Genomic DNA, 27,846 nt, shown 5'->3' on the forward strand with positions numbered 1-27,846 from the left:
TACATTAAACAGTCTTCTTAATCTTTCAACTTTCTCCTCACCCTACCTATGTGTTCACACAAAGCATTTACATAAGCATCAACTTTATCTACCATTCTCTTGTGCAGATGTTGACTACTGTTGAATGAACATTAAAAAAGAAAATACAATTAAGTTTACTTGAGCGAGTTCAACAAATCTTATTCACTTTTCATTGCCATACATTATGGCACTCCTTTATGTATACAAAAAGATTTCTTGAAGAAGTTTGAAGTTTCGCAGATTAATGCTTGTGTTGAAAACTTGGGCTGGTGGTGTATCCACCTGAGGAGATGGATTAAGATGTTTAAGGTGGTGTTCTGTGTGGTGTTTCGTTGTACATGGTTAGAGAGTAATGATATCAAAAGGAAGGGAAGCAAGTTCATTAGGCGGCACACTGTTTGCAATTCTGAAAGGCAGAACTGGTTTTGAAGACAGTAGAGAAGCAGTAAATCTTTGAGCTAGTGGTTATTATGAATCTTTGCTAATTAGAGGTATAGCCATGTGTGTATAGTGGTAAAACCATCTTAGATATGTAACAGGATTTTAATGTAGGTCAGTGAAGGGCTCTGCTTGAAACATTTGATATTACCTCTTTTCATGATAATACCCCTGCTTCTGCTCTTAAGCTATTGAATCTCGTAATTATAGACCATCTCTAGTCTCCTTGCGTTCTAATGAATATGTTTCACTCCCAGAATCAATTCCATCTGCCTACATACCAAAGAAATTTCATATAGCAATAACCGTCTAATAATTCTGTATATTTTGGTTTCACGTTATTTTCTTGCTACCAACTACTTAAAAGTCTGTTGAATGAGAAAGTACCTGTAACTCTTATTAATGCCTGCTTATGTCATTAGTAATAAATAAGTGTTTCAGTATTTTACACACATAGGCTGGTAATCTAGTCAGACATAGAACTCTTCATAATTACATGTATTACTAGCATCCTTAGTAACACAAATATGAAAAGTTATGCTGATTTAATATACATTAATATTCTTTTAGGTGTGCTTTTTTTTTTTTTCTTTTAAAAAAGAACCAGAAACATAACTCATTAAATTAGAGAATAGAAATATACAGGCAACACTGATGCAGTAAGGTTAAATTAATCTCATCATTGTTTTATTTTATATGTGGCAATTGTTTGATCCTTTTGTGTCACCATGTTTCAAGAATTTAGGCTAGGGCTCTGATCTTAGAATAACTTTCCACTTGTATCAGAGGACTTGAAAGGGTCTTGAATATGCTTTTCTCATCTAAGAAATAAAAAAAAAAAATTACAATCTATAATTTTATTTTGCATAGTTTCTCTGGAAATCTTGTTTATTTTTCTACACTTTTTATATGCTCTTTAAAATCAATTTGTATTTTCTCTCCCACCCCTGATTCGTTTTTGTCTATTGTTTTATCAGTTTTCTATTGTGTTGTAGAAATCATGACTGTTTTAGGGTTCTGTATATGTGGATGTTGATTAATCAGTATCAACCACTCTTAATAGGCTTCTTGTAATTTCATTCTTGTGAGGAAGGAATGGATATCTTATTGCACACTGAAATTTAAGTAGATTCAGAGCAGACTTTGAGAAGTGTGACAGGTATCTTTTGAGGGCCATCTTTAAGTATTCTTAAACGACTGCTACAGAAAGTGATCTACTGAAAGCTTTGTAAGATCAGAAGATTGTAGTGCTCCTATGAGGACATTGTAATTTTTATCACTGTGATTTAAAAAAAAAATTAATGAAGCTGTATATCATATTGACAGTTAAGTCAGATCCACCGAAAGTCTTTTTATTTCCATCTGTTATTTGTAGGTAAAGGATATTTAATAAACTATAGCATTGTATATGTATGCTTGCAACTTATGTTTTTTTTCCATACCTAGTTTCATTTATATTTCATCTGTAGTTTCCTAACCCTTCTATCAATACTTCAGCAATGTCACACATGCACATTTATATCATACAGCAAATGGCTTATTTGAAAGAAAAATAATCCATGTCAAGGATGATCTTTTCTTTTTGTATTTTGTTGCTTGAGACAATATTACTAACACACTCTACTTATGTATGCCAGATTATTATGAATTTTATTAAGCATAATTTACTTTTTAGTTATAAGCAAAATGTTTATACACCAGTTTGGTTCTGTTATTTGAAAATTCTGTCAGATTATTGACTGATTCCATTGTGATGTGCATCTTCAATAACCTGCCTCATTTTCTTTTCTTTGATTTACTTTTAAAACAAGAATTTTCAGAAATTAAATGTCAACTCTGAATGTAACAAATTCTAAATTAGCCCCCTACCTTATTTTTTTCCCCCTTTTTTAATGTTTTGTTTGAAGAAACTAATTTGCATGGGATCTCAGTTTTTTCTTTCCCGTTTTGCTAGATAAATTTATTTTGCGTGCTTCTTGATTGCTATTTGGTTCCCTCACTAACCTGTACTAAACTGGCAGCTACATGTATACATGGTTGGTTCTCAATTACTTTTTTTTTAATGTATAAACATTGATATTTTTCAATTATTTAGTACAATTGAAATTCAAGTTGCCTTTTCCACTATTATTATTTTTTTTTTTTTAGTTTTTTTTCCTCCCCTCTTCTGTCTTTTTACCAATTTTTGTTAGTTGTCATACTTTCTCAATAATACAACTCCCTAAAATTACCATCATTAATAGCACTTACAAAACATGAAAACTATAACCGCCTAGTCTCTATCTTTCTCCCCACTGAAATTTAATCTTAAATGCCCGAGACTTGTTGGTTACATGGCTCAACACACTCCATCATAATCTGCCTTGGAAAATGTAGATGGATCCAATTATGCGTCTAAGATAATTTATTAATTATACAGGTTGGTATTTACATCTATTGCTATTAATTTAAAAACAACTTGTTGAATGAATTCACAAAATCTTCAAGCTTACCCCCTGTTCTGTTAGGTTCTATTTCAAAGTTTATTAGATTAGATTTTTAACTAATTCTCTCAAATGTTGGTTAACTAACATATCTTGTTCTTGATAAAATGTAAACTAGTTTAAAATATTAATTAAAGGAGCTTTCTCTTAGATTAACACAATGATTCAAACTACTTTTTGCCACAAGGAGAACAAGTTCTCTTTGAAATAAAAGTATTTTTTCATTAAGTTCTTTTGGAATTTTTGTTTGTTAATTTTTCTCATCTTTTGATTGGTTCATATATTTTTATACTCCAGTATTTTAAAATTGTATTAGTTTAGCATATTGTCAGTCTTTTGAAAAGAGATAAACAAATATTTACCCAGCAAAGCGCTGATAATAAGCAGAAGAAACATAGCAAGGCAACATCTTTTTTTTCCCTTATAGTCATTTTGTCTGTTTGTTTGATTTGCTAACAAATATTAATCCTATGTGTGTCAAGTAGGTCATAGTGTTATAAAACTTTTCTCTGTTTAAAATGTTACTAATATTTGTGGTATAAACTTTCAACTGTTTTTTTTTTTTTTCCTTTTGTGAAACTGAAGTTCCAGCATTTAAGATGGAATTTTTGGATTCATATACTTTGTTCCTTGGGTTTTACCAATGTTAGGAAAATATAACAGTATATCATTATATTTAATCAATCTTCATATAAAACCTGTTAACTTTTCTAGACAACCAGCTGCTGAGGTTGTAATTTAAATCTTAGTATTTTCTTCAATAAAAGTAAGATGGGTGTGCAAACATTCATCTATATAAAGTATGACTTAGGACAGTAACCTTTCTGCAAATCTTTTTAATAAATATTACCTACATCCACTGTCATCTTGCAGATGTCCATGCCGACGTCTGCAAGATGACAGTGTGGACATTCTAAAATCTCTACAAAGCTTTTCTCTTGGACAATCCTTTTCATTGATTGTCAGTTTTAAGCGAAATTTATGTGAACTTTATTTCTAAACTGATTTATAAAAAAAAAAAAAATTTTTTTTAAATGATACCTCCTCAGTGATGCCCTCTAGAATTCTAAGATTATAGCAATCATCATCATTATTATTATAGAAAGGAAATAAGATTAGTGTGTAGTGTGCACACAGATGAAGTTTACAATGTACTCTAATTATCACTTATTACCTTTATTGTTACAGTTCATACTCAAATTGCATGCACACTCAACTTCTGGAGAACTAAACTACTAAATAGCAATCTTTTAATAGCATTTCTTCCCCCAGCTAGTCTTGATGCACTAATGCCCTTGGCCTGTAGATATGTATAACACATTAGCAAAACTGTAGACATTAAGCCAATAATCATTCATTTCATAGACCATTACTTTCACTGTATACATTGTCAGGAAATGGTGTGCGCTCACACACACACACATTTCTATTTCAACAGATAACACCTGTTTTTGTATTTTTCCTCCTCTATAATTAGATGATAGGAGCTGAGACAATTGCACCATAGCTACTTTTTAAACTTCCTGCTCCAAAATATTTCTAACGTTTCTTGAGCTACAATACGTTCATTTTCATTATTTAGTGATTTGTTCACTTTTACTGCAACAATAGTTCTTTTGGGTTTTATATTGGATTAGTGGTTGCTCAAGAATGTATCTCGTTATGAAATTCTTGGCTTCGATGTGTACACACACACACACACACACACACACACACACACACAGTTGCAAAGATTTGTTGAGTTGGTTGTGTTGTAAAACCCACTCCATTCTCTATTTTCTGGATCATATTTTGTCCTTGAGCAAGATACTTTATTTCATGTTGCTCTAGTTCACTCAGTTAGTAGATTTGAGTAGTACCTATATTTCAAAGGGACAGCCTTGTCACATTGTGTCACACTGAACTTCCTTGAGAACTACGTTAAGGGTATGAGTGTATGGAGTGTTCAGTGACTTTCATGCTAATTTCATGAGCAGGTTGCTCTGTTGATCATATCAACTGGAACATTTTGTGATTATGAGAATTACTTGTGATTATGAGAATTACAAACAAATGCTCTAACCTGGTCTAACATAGCCCCTATTACTTGTGGAATGTTTTAAGTATATAGTCTATTACATGGTAAACATTTAGGCTAGCTCTCCAACATAAGGATCTCAAATTCTTCTCCCCATTCTCAAATAATCCTAGTGTCATTGCAAAAGGACCTTGGCTGCTACTCATTTTCTTCAAACTATTCAAAAATGATGATACAAAGTGATGTTTTATTCCCTTGTAATTTGAATTTCTTTTTCTTTTCGTTATAAAATGAATAAATCTCTCTTCATTAATGTAAATACTATCTGGACACTGGTTAAACCTTTCTGAATAAGAAATTAGTTTCAAACATTTGCAATAATACTTAAGAAACTATGCTTCACATTGCATTATAAATGTAATCTTTGTTTCACTGTTGTTACAACTTGGTTTATAGCTCTTTCTAAATTTAATATACATTCTCTCTCTTCCCTCACACTTTTCCTTTTTTCTCTCTAATTTGTTAACTCTATAGTGTTAAAGTAGAAGAATGTAAAAGAACATAAGCTGACAGTAAGGAAGAACATTTGTTAACGAACAAGCTTATCAATTTAATTATAAAAAGAAAAAAAGGAAACATTAGTAAATAAATTTGCTAACTTGAAAAATCTGCCTGTTGATGTTCATTATAATCATCATCATCACCACCATCATCAAGGGAAGCCTACAAATTATTTTCAACTGTAGTTAGTGTTTTACTACTAAACATTTGGTTGAAGGGCTGGAAATAGCCATTGCATCTCAAATTTCTCTTTTCATACTGTTAGTGTTAAAGAATCTACAGTATTATCTCATTTTAGTTATTTCAGGATTCATTGATAATGATTAGAGCCATCTGCCTGAAACGTTTGTTTCAAAGAGACCAAACATTTTCTGTTTATAAAACATCAGACTGTTTTTGTTTTTTTTTTTCTTTAGCAAGAGGTCAGTTTTGGAGCATTCTTGGTTTATTATCGAAAAAAGTCAGAGTATAGGAAAATGAGGTAGTACCTATGCATGAGAGTGAGGTGGGAGATATTAGAAATGTAATTAGGCTATTTGATTTATCATAGAGTTGGGAGATAGGGACAATGACTTGTTCTGAAAGTTCTTTTCTGAAAACTAGATACAAAGATGAGACACACACCATATTGTAATTTCAGCCTTTTATTAAGGCAGCAGTCTGAATTGTATCTTTAGGCTTTAAAATGTGTCAAAGAGTAAACATCAATCCAAGGTTGACAGAAAGCTTTGAATTCTGCAAGGATTCCTTACTGTGAAGAAACTTTGTAATTTTTATCAGTCTCCCAAAATTAGACCTTTAACTCAGAAATTCCTTCAAATCAGGACCAACTATGTTCACATCGTTTTTATAAATTCAACAAGTGTGTGATGCTTTCTGTAATTCATTAAGTTTAGATATATGTAGTTGCATAAGTGTCACTGATAGTAGTTGATAAATCATATTTCTCCTTGATCTTTTCTACATATTTGAGAGGGTTCTATGGGAAATATAATTTCTACCATTTTTTTTACAAACAGTTGTGCTATTAAAGTTAGCAATAGAACCTGTTTTAGTCACAAATATTTCAACAAAACATAATTAATTACACCAATGAAGTTTATAGAATTGATCTAGTATAGTATTCAGTTCTTTTGTACATGTTTGCAAAATAATTTTGTACTATCAGATTTTGTGACTGTAAAATATTTCTGATAATGAAAGTATACCTAGGAAGCCATTTATACATCACATATTGTAAAGTGATTATTAACCATTATTTACATTATTTGATATACCCTCCAGTCTTCATCAGACTGAAGAAGGCTGGAGGGTATATCAGCCAAAATGTTGTATTAACATACAAGATGAGGACAAATATCTGTCAAATGTAAATAATGTACATAATTCCCCATCTCTTAGATATAGAACTATATGAGTATTAACTAGTTAAATATTTGATGTTACTAACAAGATTATAATCCCTCTTTTGTTGATCTAGTTATACCAGCTTGTTATAAGTTGTCATTTTGCCCTCAAACTATTGTTTTATTGTTAAGCTGTCCTGTTAAATATTCATCAAACCATATCAGTGTACTGACTGTGATTGCTTCTTATAATAATTATGAGTTTGAAAATGTAGCTCAGTTAGCAAATTGATAATGGCTATTATTTTTATAGGATTACCCTGCTCAAGTACAGTTATTCATCAAATGTTTTGTCCACACACTCTTAACTCAATTCATTAATTTTGTAGACTTACAGAGCTTTCAAATTTACTTTATTGTTCAATACTGTAATGGTGCATGCTATCAATTAGTAGTAATTTGTAGTTGGAATTAATTTTCAAATTTAAGACATTTCAGCTTTATTGAGAATTGTCTGAATTTGATATTAAGTATCCTCAATAACATAATAGTTGTGTGTACACATTTGCCTGTGTCTGTCCATACATATATATGTACATAGCTATATGTAGTGTGTCTAATTTTTGTTTCCCTGCAGAAATATTCAAACACCTGTTAGAAATGTGTATTCTGTGTTGGTACACTGGATTATTTTTCTCACACCTGAACAGTTCCTGTAATTCATGTTAGTCTTATACATTGTTGAATCTAATATTTCAGAATGATAGACAAGTATGATTGTTTTATATCAGTAGCATTTCACTTAGCTTGGCTTCAGTCCCACTGTATTACGTCTTGGGCAGACGTCTTCTCTTATAGCCCTGAGCTGATGAGTTCCTTGTCAGTAAATTGGTTATGGGAAACTCATTGTGCAGAAGATCAAGGTGTGTGTATGTGTGTGTATGCATGCATATGGCTGTCTTTGTGTGTATATTTGTGTTGACGCTGTTTGGAAAATGGTACTTTGTGTTTATACCTTGTTAATTCACTGTTTGGCAACAGTGATGAGTACCAGATTTTAATATAACCACTGGGGTTTAAGGTGGCCTGCTATCAGAATCATTACCATGCCAGGCAAAATGCTTAGTATCATTTTGTTTGACTTCATGTTCTGAGTTCAAATGCCACTGGAGTCAACTTTACCTTTCATCCTTTCAGGGTTGATAAAACGAGTACCAGTTGAGCACTTGGGTTGATGTAATCGATTTAACCCTTCCCCTGAAATTGCTGGCCTTGTGTCTAAATTTGAAAGCAGCATAACTACTTGGGTCAGTACAAGCAACTAAAAAACCTTTCAATGTGGTGCTCTACCATAGCTACATTCCAATGGCTGAAACTTGTAATAGTTGTACGTGTATGTGTGTGTGTGTAGTGATATAAGCCACGTATAGAAGTGCAATCAGCATTGATTATATTGACAGATTTTGCATGCCAGTTGGGTGAGATCTCAGAGTTCAGTTCCCAACCCAATTCTGTTTGTCTCCAGGCCATAGTAGAAGAGTTTGAAGATTAATCTTCACTGTATGTTGATCGTTACAATGGGCTGTTGGATCACTTTGCTGCTGGAGAAATCCAGAATTTATTAAATTACTGACACTCAGATGGTTGTGTAGCTTTAACATCATAAAACGATGCATAGTTTGTGCATCGAAATAAAAGTTAGAAAATCTGTAAAATATTCAGTTTCCACACACACACACACACACACACAAATTTGAGTTAGTGCTGTATCTTTCCCTATTCAATACCCCTGCCATCTTATTATTCTACCACTTTCCTTTATCACAATGCCTTTACTTCCATAACCATCATTTCCTCTCTCATTAACCTTTAGCATTACTATTCTCTCATTACTCTCTCTCTTTCTCTCTCTCTCTCTAGCTCTGTCTTTTGTTACTCTCTCATTTAGCTCCCTCTTGTGCTAATAATTCTATTCCTCTTGTCATACTTTCGCATTTGTTACTATCTCACCGTAAGCTCAGTTTCTGTCATCACTCATTCTGTCACTCTTTGGTGCCACAATAAAATGCACCCATTACACAAAATGGTTGGTGAATTGAGCAGAGACAATCTAGGATCAAGATGACTCTTTAGTCTTGTCAGGGGCATGGCACTTCTCTAATGTGGGTTCCACAATAAAATGCACCTAGTATATTCTGTATAGTGGTTGGTGTGAGAAAGAGCATCCAGATGTAGAAATCATGCCAAAAGCCAGAATGTGCTGATGAGACATAATCTTCCTACATGTCAAAGAAGGTATTAACTTCGATTAACTTATTTGGACTGTGACTACTTGTCCAAGCCATGCCAGTAGAGAAAGCAGACAAAAATATAAAAAGATTTGCATGTTATGTATGTAGGTATATGTGAATGTACGTGTGTGCATGTCAATCATCATTAATTTTACGTCTACTTTTCCAATGGTAGCAAGGTGGGTGTGACCACTTAAGGTAATATTCTATGGTTGGTTAGATGCCCTCTTTGATGCCAAACCTTGTTTTCATGTAAGGTAGTTTTTCCAGGGTCTTTATGCATAACTTGTCATGCATAACTTGACATAATTGCGTCACTGGAGCCTAAGTGGTTTTAACCCTTTAGCATTTAAACAAGCCATATCTGGCCAAAATATTCTACCTGCATTATGTTTGAACTGGCCAGATCTGGCCTCTTACACCAACCTTACAATATCATTCTAAAAATTAAGTTGCCCCATCAAAAACTACAAGGTAATGCAGATTAATTCCAAAATAATGAGAATAAATAAACCTTACTTTTGACAGAATAAAGGGTTAATGCGATCACGTGCGCACATACACACACACACACACACACACACAGTGAGTTTTGGTACTGTTTCCTCCAGCCTAATTTCATTCACAAGACATTGATCAACTTAGTTATATATAATAGAAGACACCCATGATGTTGCCCAGTAGCATTGAACCCGAAAGACCATGGTTATAAACCAAATCTTAATCATACAGCTATTCCTGTGTTTACATATATTATTTGTATCATATTTATCATGTATTATATATCTTTTTTCAGTAAGTATAAACATTGCATTGCTCATACAAGTGGATCAATCTTGTTTTATTGGCTTCATATGTTTTTTTTGTTTTGTTTATATTTTCTTGTCATTACTATGTTCACTTCATTACATTGTCATATTTTGAAACTGCAGTCAGTCATGCATCCCTGTGAAGATAATAGTGCTGTTAATAAACATTTGTCCTCTTTTCAGAGCCTTAACAGTCGAATAAACAGTGGTACTAGCAGCCGGTGCGTGTCAACATCCGACATCCCTCCGTCCATCACAGACCGCCACAGTCGCTCCGATCGACCAAGTTCTTATGCTGGTTTGAGTAAATCAACACCTTCATTAGACATAGATTACAAAAAAGTAAGTATTGATTGATATTTACCACTGAATATTGCCAATTGCTTGCTTGTGCTCTCTTAATGGTAGCTAGTTACAGGGGGTGCAAGTGCACCCTGTAAAATTGTTTGCAGGGTGCAAAATCAAAATTTGCACTCCCATTTTTTTTTTTTTTTTCAGGTTTAGAAAATTGCGTAAAAAGTGATTGGTATAAAAGCAGCTTGAAGTTAGGTTTCTTTTCAGAGAACAATGAAACACATAAATCCTTGTTTACAGACTTTTGGACTTGTGTTTGCACCCCTTTAACCCCTTCATTACCAACCCGGCTGAAACCGGCTCTGGCTCTTTAGTATAAATGTCTTGTTTTCATAAGTTTTGGATTCAAATCTTCCACCAAATCTTAGTCACAGTTTATGTTCCAAACACTAGCTTAATGATAACTAAGTTAAATTACTAGATTCTTTGTTATATTTAAAATAATTGGAAGAAACACAGAGCATCTCAAAATAAATACAGTAACGAAAGGGTTAAGCAAATTTCATTCCTGAGCTAGTGGCTAGATAGGAATCTCTGAAAAATAAGTTAGAAGAAAAGAAACATGTAAACATTTGTTGATTTTTTTTAGTAACTCTAATCATTTCAAGATTGTGTTTAATAAGTGCTGCTTTATTTTATGAATAGCTTTATGAAAATGAAAAAGACGACACAAATAGGTTAAAGAAAGAGCTTGATACGAGCAAACGGGAACTTTCGGCGATGAAATTAGAACTGGAAAGGTTTCGAAGATTACATGAAGGTAGTTCAATTGAGTCAAACCAACAGAAAAGGGTAAGTAACCAGTTCTGTTGTTATGACTATTCCTTTTTGGTTGTAAACACACCAGTGTTTTGTTTAAGTTGTGTAATCAAGCCATTTAAGTGACCCTTATTATATTTTCCTTCAAGATATTTTTTTATTACTTCAAATAAATTTTTCTTTTAAACAGTTTTGTTAGTGTTTCCAGTAATACTTGCTGTTGTCACTTTGAAAAATAACACTAATTGGGTTATCTTTTTTATTTATGCCTTATGCTGTAATTTTGATGTCATTGGAAAATATTCTTGTATCAGCCCATATATTTGTTACTTATTCACTCTGACTCCTACAGTTGTTTGAAAGCTTCATAATTTTTTTGTTTATTATCTTTAAGGAGCCATTTTAGTTGAGAGAGTTTAACATAGTTATTATTTTTCTTTTGTTTTGTTTTTTCTCACTGTCAGTATTAGATGGTAAAATTTGTTAAGAATATTTCCCAATCAGTTGGGTACTTGGATTACTAAATCAAAATGTAAATTCAGTTTTGGTATGAGATGGTATCAAGAGGTTTTCAGACTAGATATGTTTAATAAAAGACAACTTAGAATAACTTACCTCAGTTTAACATCGTCTCCTTCGAAATAGTCACCTTATACAGCAGTACACAAGTCCCAGCTTTCCTGCCACTTTTGGAATCCTGCCTGCAATTCATTTTCTGTAAGTGAGTTGAGGACCTTCTGTGATTTGTTCTTAGGGAAAAGGCGGAAGTCCGCAGGTGCTAAATCGGGCAAATAGGGTGAGTGCAAAAAACTTGTCAAAGAATGCTCAAGGTCTCTGTAGCAGACTTCTCAAGTTCAATGCAAAATTTCACACTGGCACTTTGTTCCAACTTCCTGTCCATGAAAATTACAGACTACAGCTTACATGATCGCAAGAACACCGATTTTACAACTAGCTAAATAAACAGTGATGTCACTCAACATGCTGCCATGTTAGTTAGTTAGTTAGTTAATTTGGCTCAAAAGCAAATAGCAAGGCCATGTAGGGGGACATGGAGTTAAGTACAGGGTGGTGTTCATGTAAAGAGTTCAGGCCACTTGAGGTCCAGGGAGGCTTTGAACAAAGCGGTCGTCGGCATCTTCACCATCTCGTCTGGCAGCTTGTTCCACGGATCCGCAACCCGGACGGAGAAAGCTCCTCTCCTTCGATTGAGATGAAATCGTCGCAGGTAGAGCTTTTCGGAATGACCCCGCAGCCGACGCTCCGGAGCAGGAGTGAAGAACAGCTCTTTCGAGAGGTTACACTTCCCGCTTATGATGTTGTGGGCGAGAATGAGGTCACCACGGCGGCGGCGTTTTTCAAGAGAATAAAGGTTGAGCGTCTTCAGCCTTTCTTCGTAGGGCAAATTTTTGAGACCATGAACCATGCGGGTAGCCAGCCTCTGGACTCTTTCGAGGTGCTGTATGTCTTTGAGGAGATAAGGAGAAGAGGCTTGAATCCCATACTCCAATATGGGTCTCACCAGCGTGACATAGAGTGGCAGGAATATGGCTGCTGTGAGCATTCCGAATGACCGTCGAATCAAAATCAGAATTCCACGCGCTTTGTTGGCAGCATGGACGCACTGGGCCGAAGGCGAAAAGGAGTAATCCACCAAGATACCCAGGTCCTTTACCTGATCGGTCCTCTCCAGCAGCAGACGACCCGGCTCGAAATCAAGTTGAGTTGCAGGAGTAGAGCCGACAGGCAGATGACAGCACTTTGACACGTTCAGACACAGGTCCCAATCGTTAGACCACTTCCAAATTTGGTGGAGGCACCGACGAAGATCCTCTATACTACCGCGAGGAGCGACCAGTTTGATATCGTCGGCAAATAGAAGGGTGTGTTGCGTGAGGTCGTCGGGCAAGTCATTTATGAAGACTAAGAACAACAAGGGCCCAAGCACTGAACCTTGAGGCACGCCACTGCTCGCACTGGAGACGTCGGACCGCGAACCATTTACTTGAACTTGGAAGGAGCGATCTGAGAGGAAGGCACCAACCCATCGTACAATATCCGGATGGAAACTATATGCTTGAAGCTTGACAAGTAGTAGACGGTGGTTTACCGAGTCAAAAGCTTTGGCAAAGTCCAATAAAACGATGTCAACAGCATCACTATCATCGAGGATGCGCATCACCAATTCTTCCATTACTAGTAAGTTGGTCAAGCATGATCTCTTCGGCACGAAGCCGTGTTGGGAATCAGTGATCGAGGCTGTGTTTAGGAGGTGGAGCATCATACTTTTCTTAAGGATGGTTTCGAACATCTTGCTGATTATTGATGTAAGGGAAACCGGTCGGTAGTTAAGCGGGTCTTTGCGGCTCCCTTTCTTGAAAATTGGGCAGATTATCGCTGTTCTCCAGTCTGCAGGTATAACACCCGTCGCCAATGACATATTGAATAGTCGTGTTAAGGGCTCGCAGATGACCGGAGCCAACGCTTTGATAACCCGTTGGTGTATGCCGTCAGGGCCGTGACCCTTGTTGACATCGAGGCCTTGAATAACACGTTTGACTTGGTCCTGCGTGATGATTAATCGAAGCATTGGAGGTACCGATCTATCAAATGGAGGGGGTTCACGACCATCATCTTGTTTGGCTGCCAATAAGTAACACTAAATATAATACCGATGACTCATCTCTTCAAAATTTTACGTTGATCCTTATCAAAAAGGCTTCTGTATTTTAACATTGATTTTCTAGATTATCTCAAATTTTCAATAGAAAAGTATTTCAGTATGAACTCAAAATTTCAGAATAAAAATCTTCTGTTCCTCTCCTTTCTTTCTGTCTGTCTGTCAGTCATTTTCAGTATTTACATTATTTTATTGACAGGAAAAACGGGCTTTGGAGAGGAAATTGTCTGAACTTGAGTCTGCAATGGTCGTAAGTAGAAATGTTACATTGATAAAATCTTGTTGAAGTTGACTGTAATGTTGAAAAATAATTAGATGATAATTTACCAGGGGATGGGGTGGGGGAGAAATATCTAATTAATTTCAGCCCCTGTTACTCGTAATATTTTTATTGCAAAAATTTATTACAATATATTTTATTTTTTTAAATGCTCAAGACTGAAACTTTCTGCAGAATTTTCAGTGTGCTGTGTAAAATATGTCAGTTCACATCCTTATTTCTAAACTACTATTATTATTTAGCACGCCATGCAAAATGTTTAGTGGCATTTCATCCGTCTTAGTTCTGAATTCAAATTGTGCCAAGGTTGACTTTGCCTTTCATCCTTTCAGGGTTGATGAAATAAGTACCAGTTTCACACTGGGGTTGATGTAATTGACTAGCCCTTTCCCCAAAGTTTCAGGCCTTGTGCCTATAGTAGAAAGGATTATTTCTTTTTACCAAGATTATTGTGAAGTGAACAAAATTGTTCGGTTGCTTCTTCATAAGATTTAGTGTGTCTTTGATGAATGTCACTTTCTCCAGAAACTGGAAAAATATAAAGGGAATATTAAGTGCTACTGTGAAGAGGAGGAATTTTTGAAGAAAATCTCTGGCAGTATTTCGGCATGGCCACGACTGAATGATTAACAATATTTGTTTTTCTAAATGACTATAGTTGGAGAAATGCTTACATTGTTAAATACAGAAATCTTTATTTTTAATCAATTCTCCAGTTGGGTGCCAAACTATATATAGTGTACAGTTTCATTCCCCTTAGTTTTGCAATGACATTTCACAGGGGTTGATGCCATACTTTTAAGAAATATTGTTTTTCTAAAATCAGTTGTTCATGCCTATATGTACAACTAAAAACATTAGAAGAAAATTTGTAAAAGGGCCTATATGATTTAGACCTCAACTTTAATTTTGAGTTGCAGGTTCAATCCTCACTTTATCTTTTCAGTATATTGTGTTCTCTTGTTGCTGTATACAAGTCCTCATAGAAATTCATATTATAAATGGCACAGGTTGGACAAGCTTGCTGTATTAATTTATCACCAATTGCCTTTGTCTCTCTCTTTTTTTTTTAATGGAACGTGCAAAAAATTTGTCAATGGGCTTGGAGTTGACATGGAGTAGATCAGACCAAATCACTGTCTGTTGTTCCTTTTTATTGAATTCCTCTTATTTGGATGATTTAACAAATAAAAAGAATGCTAAAATATGTGGAAAGATATAACATAAAATAAACTCCTCATCTTGAAGACTTTACATTTCACTTCATATGCACAACCCATATGTCTCTCTATATTTTAGCATTTCAAATATCTTACTAGATTCCTCATTTATTGCATCAATAAAGACAGGCCTGAAATCAAGAACCTAACTAGACCAATTTTATTTTTATTCTTGTTGTGTCTCTTCATGTTTTCCTTGATCCAGCAGATTTCTATTCAGTGGTGTTACAACTGTGACCCCATCATATCTTGTTCTCAAACAGTGTTTCTAGGACTACAATAGTCAATGTTACCTTTTCTTTTCTTTTGTGTTTTAAAGAGTGTAGGATGAGGTTTGAGGGAAATTTACCTGCTATTGTTAGTAGGTCAAGTAACTACATAGAGACTCCAGTTTGTGTTAACAAACAGTATACTGTACTGTTGAGTATGGGTTTTTTCAACCAAATATTCTTGCTTTTGACAACCACCTACAGAAGCAACTGGCTTTATTTATAGTGCTGCTAACATAAGTGAGGCTGTCATGCAGGATTAAAAGTTCTCTTTACTCTAAATTAGTTTCTAATTCAGAGTGGTTTTTCTCTAAGATTGATAGAAAAGCCTTTTGTCTAGAATGGGAGAGATAGAGGTGTCTATAACATACTACAGTAAGTCAAGGTGATCTGCTCCTTCTCCAGTTAAAGGACTCTGTTGCAAAGTATAAATAGTGGGGTATGTGAGAGGAATTTCTATGAGATTAAGAGAAATACAAATGACATAAAAGGCTGAGGCTTATGATGTGACCACATAAATTTAATAAAAATTAGGCGTAGGAGTGGCTGTGTGATAAGTAGCCTGCTTATGAACCAAATGGTTCCGGGTTCAGTCCCACTGCGTGACACCTTAGGCAACTGTCTTCTGCTATAGCCTTAAACCAACCAAAGCCGTGAGTGGATTTGGTAGATGGAAACTGAAAGAAGCCCATCGTATATATATATATATGTGTGTGTGTGTATATGTATTTGTGTGTCTGTGTTTGTCTCCCCAATATCACTTGACGACCGATCCTGGTGTGCTTATGTCCCTGTAACTTACTGGTTTGGCAAAAGAGACTGATAGAATAAGTACAAGGCTTACAAAGGATAAGTCCTGGAGTCGGTGCTCCAGCATGGCCACAGTCACATAACTGAAGCAAGTAAAAAGAGTAAAATATTGACTATAGCTTTAGCAGAAAGATTTGTGATATTTTTATTTTAGTGTAAGAAAGAAAAAGCTTTTAACTAGTTTTGCTAGAAATATCTTTAAAAAATAATAATACCATGATAAATTAAATACTAAATTGACAACTCGATTCCAAAGTTTATTTCAGTTTTTAGCATTAACAATTTATATGAATATGTCTGTTAAGGTGTGTTTACCAGCATGTATTAGTTAACATTTAAAAAACAAACAAGCAAATCGGCTAGATAGCGTCAGATGGAATGAAATGTCAGAAAAATGCTTAGTCATTTTCTGCAATTCAAACTATTTTATATATATGTCAGCATTTAGAGTGTTTGAACCAAGCTTTAAAGTAAAAAAAAATCCGCTTTAGTGAATCGAAAAGGAGTGATGTTTCACCAGAACAATGCGCGGCCCCACACTGCAAAGATCACATCACAGACGATTTAAAGAGCTTGGTTGGGAAAAAAATTCCTCTGCCACTTTTTTCTCTTGACCTTGCTCCTTCAGACTACTATTTATTTTGTAGTTTACAGAATCATTTGGGGGACAACTTTCGCAAGCCAGGAGGAGCTTGATACATTTCAGAGTTCTTCACTTTGAAACCAAAAGTGTTTTACATTGAAGGGATTAAAAAGCTTGTAAATAGATGGACAGAAGTCATAGATAATCAGGGAAAGTACATTGATGATTAAATTTTAATCAAATATCATTTGATCACTTGTTTTCTGTATTCAAAATTCGGACAGAACTTATGGGATGACGAGATATATATTATGTATGTGTGTGTGTGTGTGTATATATATATATATATATATATATATATATATAACCACTAAATAAGTTAGGGGTTGTGGATCCAACCCTCTAAGGGATAATACTTGTCCAATATACTGTTGGTATACTACCCAAATTATTAATACACAAGTGTTTTTAATTGCAATGCAATGAACTCATTGTATTAAATGGGTGAAGGTAAAGAAATATTTTACCATTGATTTATATTACAAATAAGAAAATGGAGAAACACATTAGTTGGTTTATCAGCTTTAGGATATTAGCATGTTGTCTTATTTGATTAACAAAACTACAACCATAATAACATACATATATACAGTATAAAATTCAATACATTTAAGATAAGAATACAAATAGTTATTAAAAAAACATTAACATTAAATTGTTAGAATCATTAAAATCACTTACAGCTGTTTCAGCTTATGGAAAAAAGTAATTTTCTGTGCCTATACTTGTCAATTATATTGAGGTTGTTGGCAGTTAAAAATGGGGCACTTATATATATATCCATGGGCCTTGTCAGAGATTATAAGGTACTTTCAAAATATAAATATATAAATGAAACAGGATACATGTACAATTTAATATATACATATAGATATATATCTATATATACATACACATGTATATACATAAGCAAAATGTATACACCTATACATGTACATCAATACATAAATAGGCACAATTGAACATACGTACAGGCATATACATATATACTGGAACAATCATATACATATATACTGGAACATACACATACATCCATATTCATGAATACACATATAATACTTACAACATTATGACAAATGTGGACGTAATATACCTTGATTTTGCAAAAGCTTTTGACAAAGTGGATCATGGTATGATATGCCACAATCTGCATGACCTTGGCATAGCTGGAAAACCTGCAGAGTGGTTACATGACTTCCTGAAAATAGGCTAATGGAGCCACCTCTATGAACACACAAATAGTGAGTGGTGTTCCGTAGGGCACTGTCTTGGGACCACTGCTTTTTATAGTGGCCCTCTCAGATATGCTCTCAAATGCCCGGATAGCAACTCTGGCAAGCTATGCAGATGATACGAAAGTCTCGCAGAAAATACAGAACCCCAGCGATGTTGCACACCTGCAGCAGGAGTTGGACTCAATTTACAGATGGGCTGAGGATGATAATATGCAGTTTAATGCTGAAAAATTCCAGGCCCTGTGCTACCAGCATCCAAAACTGAATATGAAACTTACAGGGTACACCGGTGCACAGGGAATTTCAATCCCAGAGCCATGAATATGTAGATCAGTTACAAATTCACTTAATATTGTATATTATAATCTTTTCTGTAAATCTTACTAAATTCTTTTGTGCAATTTCTAAAGTGACCAGTTTCTTTCGTCTTTGATGACAATATTCAATGCAAATTGTTCCTCATTGTGATTATTTTTATCCTATTTTATTTTTTCTGTACAGATACAAGTATTTAACTAAAACTATTAGTTAGTATCAGTTGGTCATTTACTATGTAAGTGTCCACTAGTTAGCATGAATAAAAAAACTGTGGCATATATATCCTAATATATCTTTCCACCAAATTTCATACTGCTTATAACATCCTTGTATCTCAATATGATATCCATCATATGTTTTATTTATCCTCATCATTATTCCAATTGCTTTACATCTTCATCCTCTACATTAGATCAAGTTGTATTTGTTGTCTCTCTATCTTCATTCTTTGTTTTATATCTACTTTCAATTAGTAAGGGATTAATCTTTGGTATAATTTGTTTAATGCTTTCTGTTTTTTTCCTTAATAATAAACTACAAATATTTGTTAAAATGATCTTATTTTTTGTTTTGAAGTTTTTCACAAATTTTGTATGGTTATTTTTACCCAGCATCGCAACTGAAAAAGGGAAATTTCAATATTTCACCCGGACTGGGATGTGTTTTTTTTTTTTTTTTTTTTTTTTTTCCTTGTGATTTATTAACAGTTGTACTAAATATTTCCAAAAATTTTCCTGAGTCAGGAAAAGGAAATGGAATTATTTTTTTAATATTAAAACTATTTCTCATCTAAAATAAAAATTAAAACAAATTGTTTTTTTCCCCCATTTCTTTTTTGTTTATCTCAATTGTAGGAATGTCTTTTTTATCTTGACTATCAAAACTTCTGTTAAAATTAACAGAGTTCTGGACATTTCTTTCCCTTGCATGAGTAGCCAAAACTTTTTTTTGGTCTGGAGTGAACCCTATAGTTTTCCGTTATAATAATATTCCTGACTACTTTCATACAATTTGATTTTAATTGCTCCATATAATTAGCACGATGTTTGCATGGTAGCTCTCTGATAACCTTGCCACCGAAGCCTGAAGATAAGCCACTCTGATTTCTAATTTCATTACTCAACTATGAAGCTAATGCAGTGTAAATTTTCAAAGTAAATATAACTATTCTATGGTCTTTTAGCTTCTGAGTGCACAGTGTGATTTTAATCCAAAGATAAACAATTAACTGGCTCCCTTCTTAATCAATGTATACAACAAATTTTGACTTATTGAATTCAATCCTCAATATTTTTCTGGCAATTAGAATTTATTTTAACTAAGATTACAAATATTACAAATAATTTATTTTAACATCGACTGGCCTCCGTGCTGTGGGCACAACAAACACCATCCGATCGTGGCCGTTCGCCAGCCTCATCTGGCACCTGTGCCGGTGGCACATAAAGACACCATCCGAAGACCCGGCGACGTAGTCAGTCCACCTGTGCATACCTTCCCTCTTATGACACTTGTGAAGACCTGTTGAGGCAAGTGTGTGACACTTGTGAAGACCTGTTGAGGCAAGTGAAAATCAAACCAAATCAAAATAGATGAATATCAATGGAATTTGTATCTTTGTGGTTCCAGTACCGGTGGCACACAAGAAAACCATCCGAAGTGGCCGTAGCTGGTACCGCATCGACTGGCCTCCGTGCTGTGGGCACAACAAACACCATCTGATCGTGGCCGTTCGCCAGCCTCACCTGGCACCTGTGTCGGTGGCACATAAAAACACCATCCAAAGACCCGGCGACGTAGTCAGTCCACCTGTGCATACCTTCCCTCTTATGACACTTGTGAAGACCTGTTGAGGCAGAGGCAAGTGTGTGACACTTGTGAAGACCTGTTGAGGCAGAGGCAAGTGTGTGACACTTGTGGAGACCTGTTGAGGCAAGTGTGTGACACGCGTGACACTTGTGAAGACCTGTTGAGGCAAGTGAAAATCAAACCAAATCAAAATAGATGAACATCAATGGAATTTGTATCTTTGTGGTTCCAGTACCGGTGGCACACAAGAAAACCATCCGATCGTGGCCGTTCGCCAGCCACATCTGGCACCTGTGTCGGTGGCACATAAAGACACCATCCGAAGACCCGGCGACGTAGACAGTCCACCTGTGCATACCTTCCTTCTTGTGACACTTGTGAAGACCTGTTGAGGCAAGTGACACTTGTGAAGACCTGTTGAGGCAAGTGAAAATCAAATCAAATCAAAACAAATCAAAATAGATGAGCATAAATGGAATTTGTATCTTTGTGGTACCAGTGCCGGTGGCACACAAGAAAATCATCCGAACGTGGCCGTAGCCAGTACCGCATAGACTGGCCTCTGTGCTTTGGGGACGTAACAAACACCATCCGATCGTGGCCGTCCGCCAGCCTCATCTGGCACCTGTGTCGGTGGCACATAAAAACACCATCCGAGCGTGGCCGTCTGCCAGCCTCGTCTGGCACCTGCCAGCCTCATCTGGCACCTGTGTCGGTGGCACATAAAAACACCATCCGAGCGTGGCCGTCTGCCAGCCTCGTCTGGCACCTGTGTCGGTGGCACATAAAAACACCATCCGAGCGTGGCCGTTCGCCAGCCTCGTCTGGCACCTGTGTCGGTGGCACATAAAATCACCCACTACACTCTCGGAGTGGTTGGCGTTAGGAAGGCATCCAGCTGTAGAAACACTGCCAGATCTGACTGGCCTGGTGCAGCCTTCGGGCTCCCCAGACCCCAGTTGAACCGTCCAACCCATGCTAGCATGGAAAACGGACGCTAAATGATGATGATGATGATGATGATGATAAATGAAACTCTTTAAGTAATTGCAAAGTTTCTTATTCAAGCAACTTTTGACCTCAATTAGCCTGTGGTTATTTGACTTCTATGAATATTCTCTATAATTTCCATTATTAACTTTCTTGTATACCAACAGTGCATCTGAACTTTTCAAATATCAATGATTTGTTATTGGTATATTTAAGATAATTTATCTCTTTTATGTAGTCTATTGGTGTGATAAACTGTATCTAATAATTATATTTGAAGCAGTAGCTTGTCAGAATTTGGATAAAATAATCCGAAAAGCACTATATTATGTCTTCTAGCATAATGTTCTAAATCCATTAAAACAATTTAGAGACTGGTTTATTACACTGAATTTTGACTCCCCAACCAGTGTGTCCACATAAAAATTCTTGACAAACTGCTAGTATCTTTTAAATATCTTCTTGCTCAAATCAGTAAAGTTATTAGTTTTATAATGTTCACTGATCAAGAGCTGCTGCTGATTGAAACATCATTTGTACAAATAAAAGTTGACTTATTTATACACCAATGAAGTGGATTAAATTGAATGCATATTTTATAGATGAACATACTTGCAATTTTAGTAATTACTTATATATGCCTTGTCTTCACTATTATATACTTTATTGATGGCTTGAAGGGCTGGGGGCAGTGACTGGAGCATTAATGATTTTAAATTTATTGGGGGTTTACATTGAATATATTTTTCTGTTATGGTATCAAATAGGTGGAAAAGTATTCGATACCATCACAAGTAGTGCCTAAGTAATTTAATTCTGTCACTTGATACAATTGGGCTGAAGCTAAAAGTTTTCATGGATTACAAGTTTATCTTTCTTTAGCCATGCAATTTAAAGTTAAAGCATATGACTCCTACTGCTAGAATCACATGCACGCACACACACACACACACACACACACACACACACACACACACACACACACACACACACACACACACACACACACACACACACACACACACACACACTCTCTCTCTCTATTCTAAATACATATAATATGGCTGCTTCTGATAAAGATAAATTAGAACACCTGCAAAATTCTTGATTTTTATTTTTTAAAAAATTTACAATAGAAATCCTTTGTTATTTGTTGTTTAATGTAGTCAAGTTATACTTTTAAAAATCATAAAAGTTTCTGTTTATATTTATTTCTGTTTTCTCTACATGAAAATTTTAGTTGGTTGAAGGAGAATAGAGCCGAAATCTGCCAAAAATGAGTTAAAAAAAAAGAAAGCAAAAGTCCGTATTTGGGGTATAATCCATAAAAGTAACTTTTAACTGCAGGAAACAGAGAGTCAGCAGAAATATGTCCAGACATGCTATTATCTTTCCTACTAATGCTCCCTGCTCTTCTATCTCATAATTTACATGTTTGTTTTTCTATATGTAAATTCATGGGACAGGGCCTCTCCCACATAATATCTTACCATTAGTTGCCATTACTCATCACTCCTTAGTGAAGTTTATTATTCTGAGATCAGCCATTTCTTCCCCAATCAAATTTGGCCTTCTTCTACAGGTCCCTACTACTTATATAGCTCCGAACCTTTTTACTCAACTGTCATTTTTCATACAGACAGTACAGTTGCAGTCTCCTCTTTTGAGGCTTCATCTGATTCTTCTTTTGATGGAATTTTTGTCTCAACTCATTTGAATTCTGTTCATATTTACTAATATTATACATCCAGTGGAGCACAATTGCCTCGTTTTTTCCATCCTCAATGCTCATTACCCATTTTGTTAGCATTTGACACCATCATATCTTGCATACATGTATCGTACATTAAATTTCCCTCTTTACTCATGGATTGAATCACTCTTTTGTTTCATAAACTTCGCCACTATTTTAATCCTAGCTGCTATGATCTTGAAGTACTCACCTCTATTTCTTATTTCACTGCTTAGGTGTGAAAATACTTCAGTGGAGCCTTTTGAATATTTGAAAGAATTTATCTTTGACATACATCATTTCCACAGACAGCTGCTCTTTTAAACTCCATTGTTATGACCTGTAGAATTATAACAGAGTAGGTGGCTGAAAACCAATCTCTGATGGACTTTCACGTGTTCATTAAAATCATTAATTGTAATTATTGCTTTCCTTTTGCTGAAAGCTTCTCTTTATATGGGTTGTATGGCTTTCACAAGTTATTCATCTGCTTGTAGCTTTTTGAAAACTTCTATACCACAAAGTGTTGTACCCTGTCAAACCTTTTAGATCCATGAATGTTAGGTATAGTTACTTGCTCTTTGCTAAGTTTCTCTTGCAGCTGTCTTACTAGAAAGAAGGCTTTATCAGTGACTTTTCATAGTCCATCAGTTGATATTTCTGCAGTTGCTCCTTTCTAGAAAATTTTCTTTGCCTTTGAAGCAGTTGATGATGAAACTGCTATGCCAGTCACTGTGTATAACACTATGGTGTACTAATTAACTGTGCAACCCTACTTCACTGAATATTTTCTGTAGCTCAAACTATCTCTGGTGGCCCCTCTACCTTCTTTAGTCAACTTCTATAGATGATCCCTCTGTTAGGTCTTCTTGGAATATTTCTTCTTTCTCCATGCATTCTCCACATTCAGCAGCATCTGTAAGGGTAACTGCACCACTGACATTCAAAGACACTTCTGTGATATCTTGATTCATACTGCCACTGCTTGGAGTTCTCTAGACTTCTAACTCTCTCATGCTAGAATACTGTCAAACCCCTTACTTTCAGTTTCCCTCTGTGCTACACATATCTGACATCTAGTTTCTCTTATAGATATCAGATATAGTTCCCCCTCTCTCTTTTAATATCTACAGGCTTGTATGTTAGCTGTATACCTTTACTGTACTTTCCATCATGTTGTCTGGAAACTTCTAGGTCTCCTCTCTGCTGCAAGTTTGTCTATTTTTGACATATTTAGCTTAGGACTTCTTTGTACTTAGGTCTAACAGTGAGACTTCCCATCTTCTATACTTCTCTTCTCCAGATTATCTAATGTCTCATGGTCTAGCTCTTATTCTGACATCCATCTACCTTTTATCATACTAGCATAAGTGTTGATATCCCTGAAGTCAAATACCTAACAGGAAAAGGATAGTTTTAGGTGCTGGGTAGATTAAGGAGATTAGCCCACACTTGTGACAGACAAGAATGAACAAAAAAAACCATCAATTCCATTGCTAAAGTTTTTCAGTAAACCTTTTTTGACATCAAAAATTTTGTTTACACTTTATAAATATATATATATATATATATATATAATTTAAAAATAGGATAAAACCTTTATAAGAATTTATCAAGTAGTTAGCGTGGAAAACCTCATAAGAAAAAAAAAACATCAATTTTTCTCTTAAATATATTTATATTATATAGAGGGCATTACTATACATAAATGCCACATGCTAGGAGGGACTCTTAAAGTCAAAACTACCAAAATAAATAAGCACACATAGTATAGAATGTGAGGGAATGCATATACATATTACATTATATATATAAATATGTATGCGCACACACAGCTTTAGGCAACTAGCCTGGTTCGCTATTTATATTTTGTAATAACGGTTATATTACTTTTCCTTCTGAAGTGCTTCAACTTTCATGCATTAAAGTTTTAGTTAGTAGATCACACTCCCCTGTTTGGAGCCTGGTTTTTCTTTTTTGTTTATCCTTGCTTTATGTATAATTGTTTTCTCCTCTCCTGTTTGTTTTGCTTTCCCCTGTTACAGCTTGTTTATTCTTTCCAGCAACATGAAAAGTTAAAAGCGGAGAACGCAAAAGTTAAGGAAGAAAATCGAGCTCTGGCTCGGGTCATCTCCAAACTCTCCAGATAGGTAAATTCAGTGTATCTCGAGATAACATCAAACAACCTTTCCAATTGATTGTGAAACCCAGCATGATAACCAGTTATTATTAAATGGATCTCTCAAGTTTCAGTCTCTAGTACAACTGACAACCAGCATGGTACTTTGACTCACGCTTAGTGTTCCTTGTTTGGTTTACCTCTCTGGACCTTAACGATATTCTTTTAGAATGTTCCAGCAATACTTAACAGCTTCCGTGATTCACAAATTGCTCTGTGTCTCTTTTCTATTTACAACACTCAGGTGCATTGGCACCAACACAAAATCACCATCACTGCCATTGTCATCACCATCCTCATCATCATATTGATTTCCAGATATATTTATAACATACTGCAGCATAATCCACTAGACATGCTATGAAGTCTTCCCTTACTATTGGGAATAAAGGGAATAGAGTTCAACAAGAGTTATAATTATTTTCTAATGAAGCAATTTTGATATTACATATTCTTGATCATAATTATAAAGTCAGAGGATTCACTTTGAATTACTGTTTGCATATATCAAAATATATTTCCCATGCTGTATACATATGAACAGAAATCATGTCCACTCTCGACCCTTTTCACATAGAGCCTGTGTACATTTGGCATTGTCATCATCTTTCAGGTAGTGTGATTAAGTTGGTCAATCCTTGCTCGTGTCCATTTTAGAATGGATGCACTAGGGCAGACTATAGCAACAGCCCATATGTTGATGGCAATCACAAGATTTCTTTCATTGAGTTTTGACTTTATGACTTCAAAAGAAGTTTGAGGTGCTTCAAATATGCAAGTGACCTTGTCTTTCATTTATCTTTATTATTGTTTTTTTTTATCATTATTATTATTGAGCGTCATGCTAGCAGGATCAATAGAACAAATTTGTTGCTATATTTGTCCTTGCTCTTTAACGTTTTGTTCCTTTGGGGTCAATAAAGTACCAAGGAAGTCCTGAGATTGATTTTAATCAACTAGCCCTTCTCTCAAGATATCAAGTGTTGTGCCTTTTACCATTATTATAAAGGGTGATAAATTGGCAGAATTATTACAACATCAGACAAAATCTGCTTTCTTGCAGTTTTTCATTCTTGACAAGACTAGAGTCTTCTTTTTCCTGTGTTGTCTCTCTTTCTTGTCTAGTGAGTTTTAAAGTTGTGCTTAAATTTGGTATTAGGGTGGTAGATTGTTTTGGATAAAATATCCTGTGGATCTCTTTACATTCTTAGTTCAAATCCCATCGAAGTCAACTTTTTCTTTCATCCCTCCAGTCAAATATCAAAGGTGATTTAATTGCTTAACCCCTCACTACAAAATTCCCAGCCTTGTGCCCAAAGTAGAAACAGTTGTTGTAATTAAATATGCACCTTTTCTGTGTGCCATGCAAACTTCCAACATTTCCCCATTATTTCTACAGGCATCTCTTTTAGTCATATTTCATGTGGTGTCACAAAAACAATTTCATTTAATAATTTTTATTGTAGCTGTTAGAAATGTCAAATAAATAATGTTCTGGTTTCCATCTAATGGATTGTAAGCTTATATTTTGCTTTTTTTTTTTTTGTATTCACTTCATTCTATAAAAGAAAGCTACAATGTAAGAGTTGTGCAGTCATCCTTATTGTCATTTGTTCTTAACCATGGCATTTTTGTCATCATTTTACGTTGGCTTTTCCCTTCTGGTATTCAGTTACTGCCCACCTGAACTGATCAGTAAGTGTGTTGCTTCTCTATTCCATTTTGTTATGGTCTGTGGTTGGATGCTCATCCTATCACCAATTACTTCACAAGGTGCACTGGGTGCATTTAATCATGTATGAGGGGGTGTTCATTTAAAATTTCTCCTACATAGCCACTACCAAAAGTGACACACTTCTCCCATTGCTTTATGCAACTGTGAAAACCTCATCTATAGACATTGGTAGGTTGTTTCTAGAACCAAGACTTTACCTCAGAAAGAAGTTCATCATCATCCAAAAAGTGCCTCCCCTTCAAAAAAAGACTTCATGGTTGGAAAGAGGTGGATGTCAGATGATGTGAGGTTGGGAGAGTAATGGGAATGAGGAAGGATTTCATAGCTGCAGGAGTGTGCTTTCATCTGGGCAACATGTGCATTGTGGACTGAAGTGTTGTCTTGGAGGAGGTGGACTCCTTTGGTCAGTATGCCACACCTCTCTGCTTTGATAGCCTCCTGCAATTTCTGCAGCAGAGAGGCATAATAATTGTGGTGCCCTTTGCCAGAAAATCCATCATCACTACTCTACGCTGGTCCCAAAAGACTGAGCATCACCTTGCCTGTTGAGGTCTGGACATGAGCCTTCTTTGGAGGTGGTGAGTTATCATCCTTCCATTGCTTTGACTAGACTTTAGTGTCAGGATCATAGTGATGGAGCCATATTTCATCCTGTGTAAGTCTGCTGAAAAAGTCCTTTTCTTGGCACATTGCCAAAAGAGCCTGGGAGCAATTGACTTGTTCCTGCTTCTGAAAAGGTGTGAGTATCTGGGGAATCCATCATGCAGACAACTTGTGTGTGTGCAAATGGTCGTGAATGATTTTTTCCATGGACCCTTCACTTATCTTCACTTTTTGGGCTAGTTGCTGAATAGTTATGCGGTGACC

The 27,846-nt window shown here is 35.3% G+C and overlaps 1 protein-coding gene across 9 annotated transcripts in view; it reads left to right on the top strand.

Moving 5' to 3' along the window:
• The window catches only part of LOC115229173 (protein phosphatase 1 regulatory subunit 12A), a 216,354-nt gene that overhangs the window by 171,027 nt on the left and 17,481 nt on the right, over positions 1-27,846 (top strand). For 8 of the 9 annotated variants that reach the window (XM_036500427.1, XM_036500430.1, XM_036500429.1 and 5 more), the window contains 3 exons: positions 10,150-10,308; positions 10,966-11,112; positions 13,959-14,009. In XM_036500427.1, coding sequence (XP_036356320.1) covers positions 10,150-10,308; positions 10,966-11,112; positions 13,959-14,009 — 357 coding nt within the window. Of the gene's footprint in view, positions 1-10,149; positions 10,309-10,965; positions 11,113-13,958; positions 14,010-25,128; positions 25,216-27,846 lie in introns of all 9 variants that reach the window. The other variant, XM_036500428.1, reaches the window with a different exon arrangement.

The sequence above is a fragment of the Octopus sinensis genome, linkage group LG2 (genome assembly GCF_006345805.1).
Source record: "Octopus sinensis linkage group LG2, ASM634580v1, whole genome shotgun sequence".
NCBI lineage: Eukaryota > Metazoa > Mollusca > Cephalopoda > Octopoda > Octopodidae > Octopus > Octopus sinensis.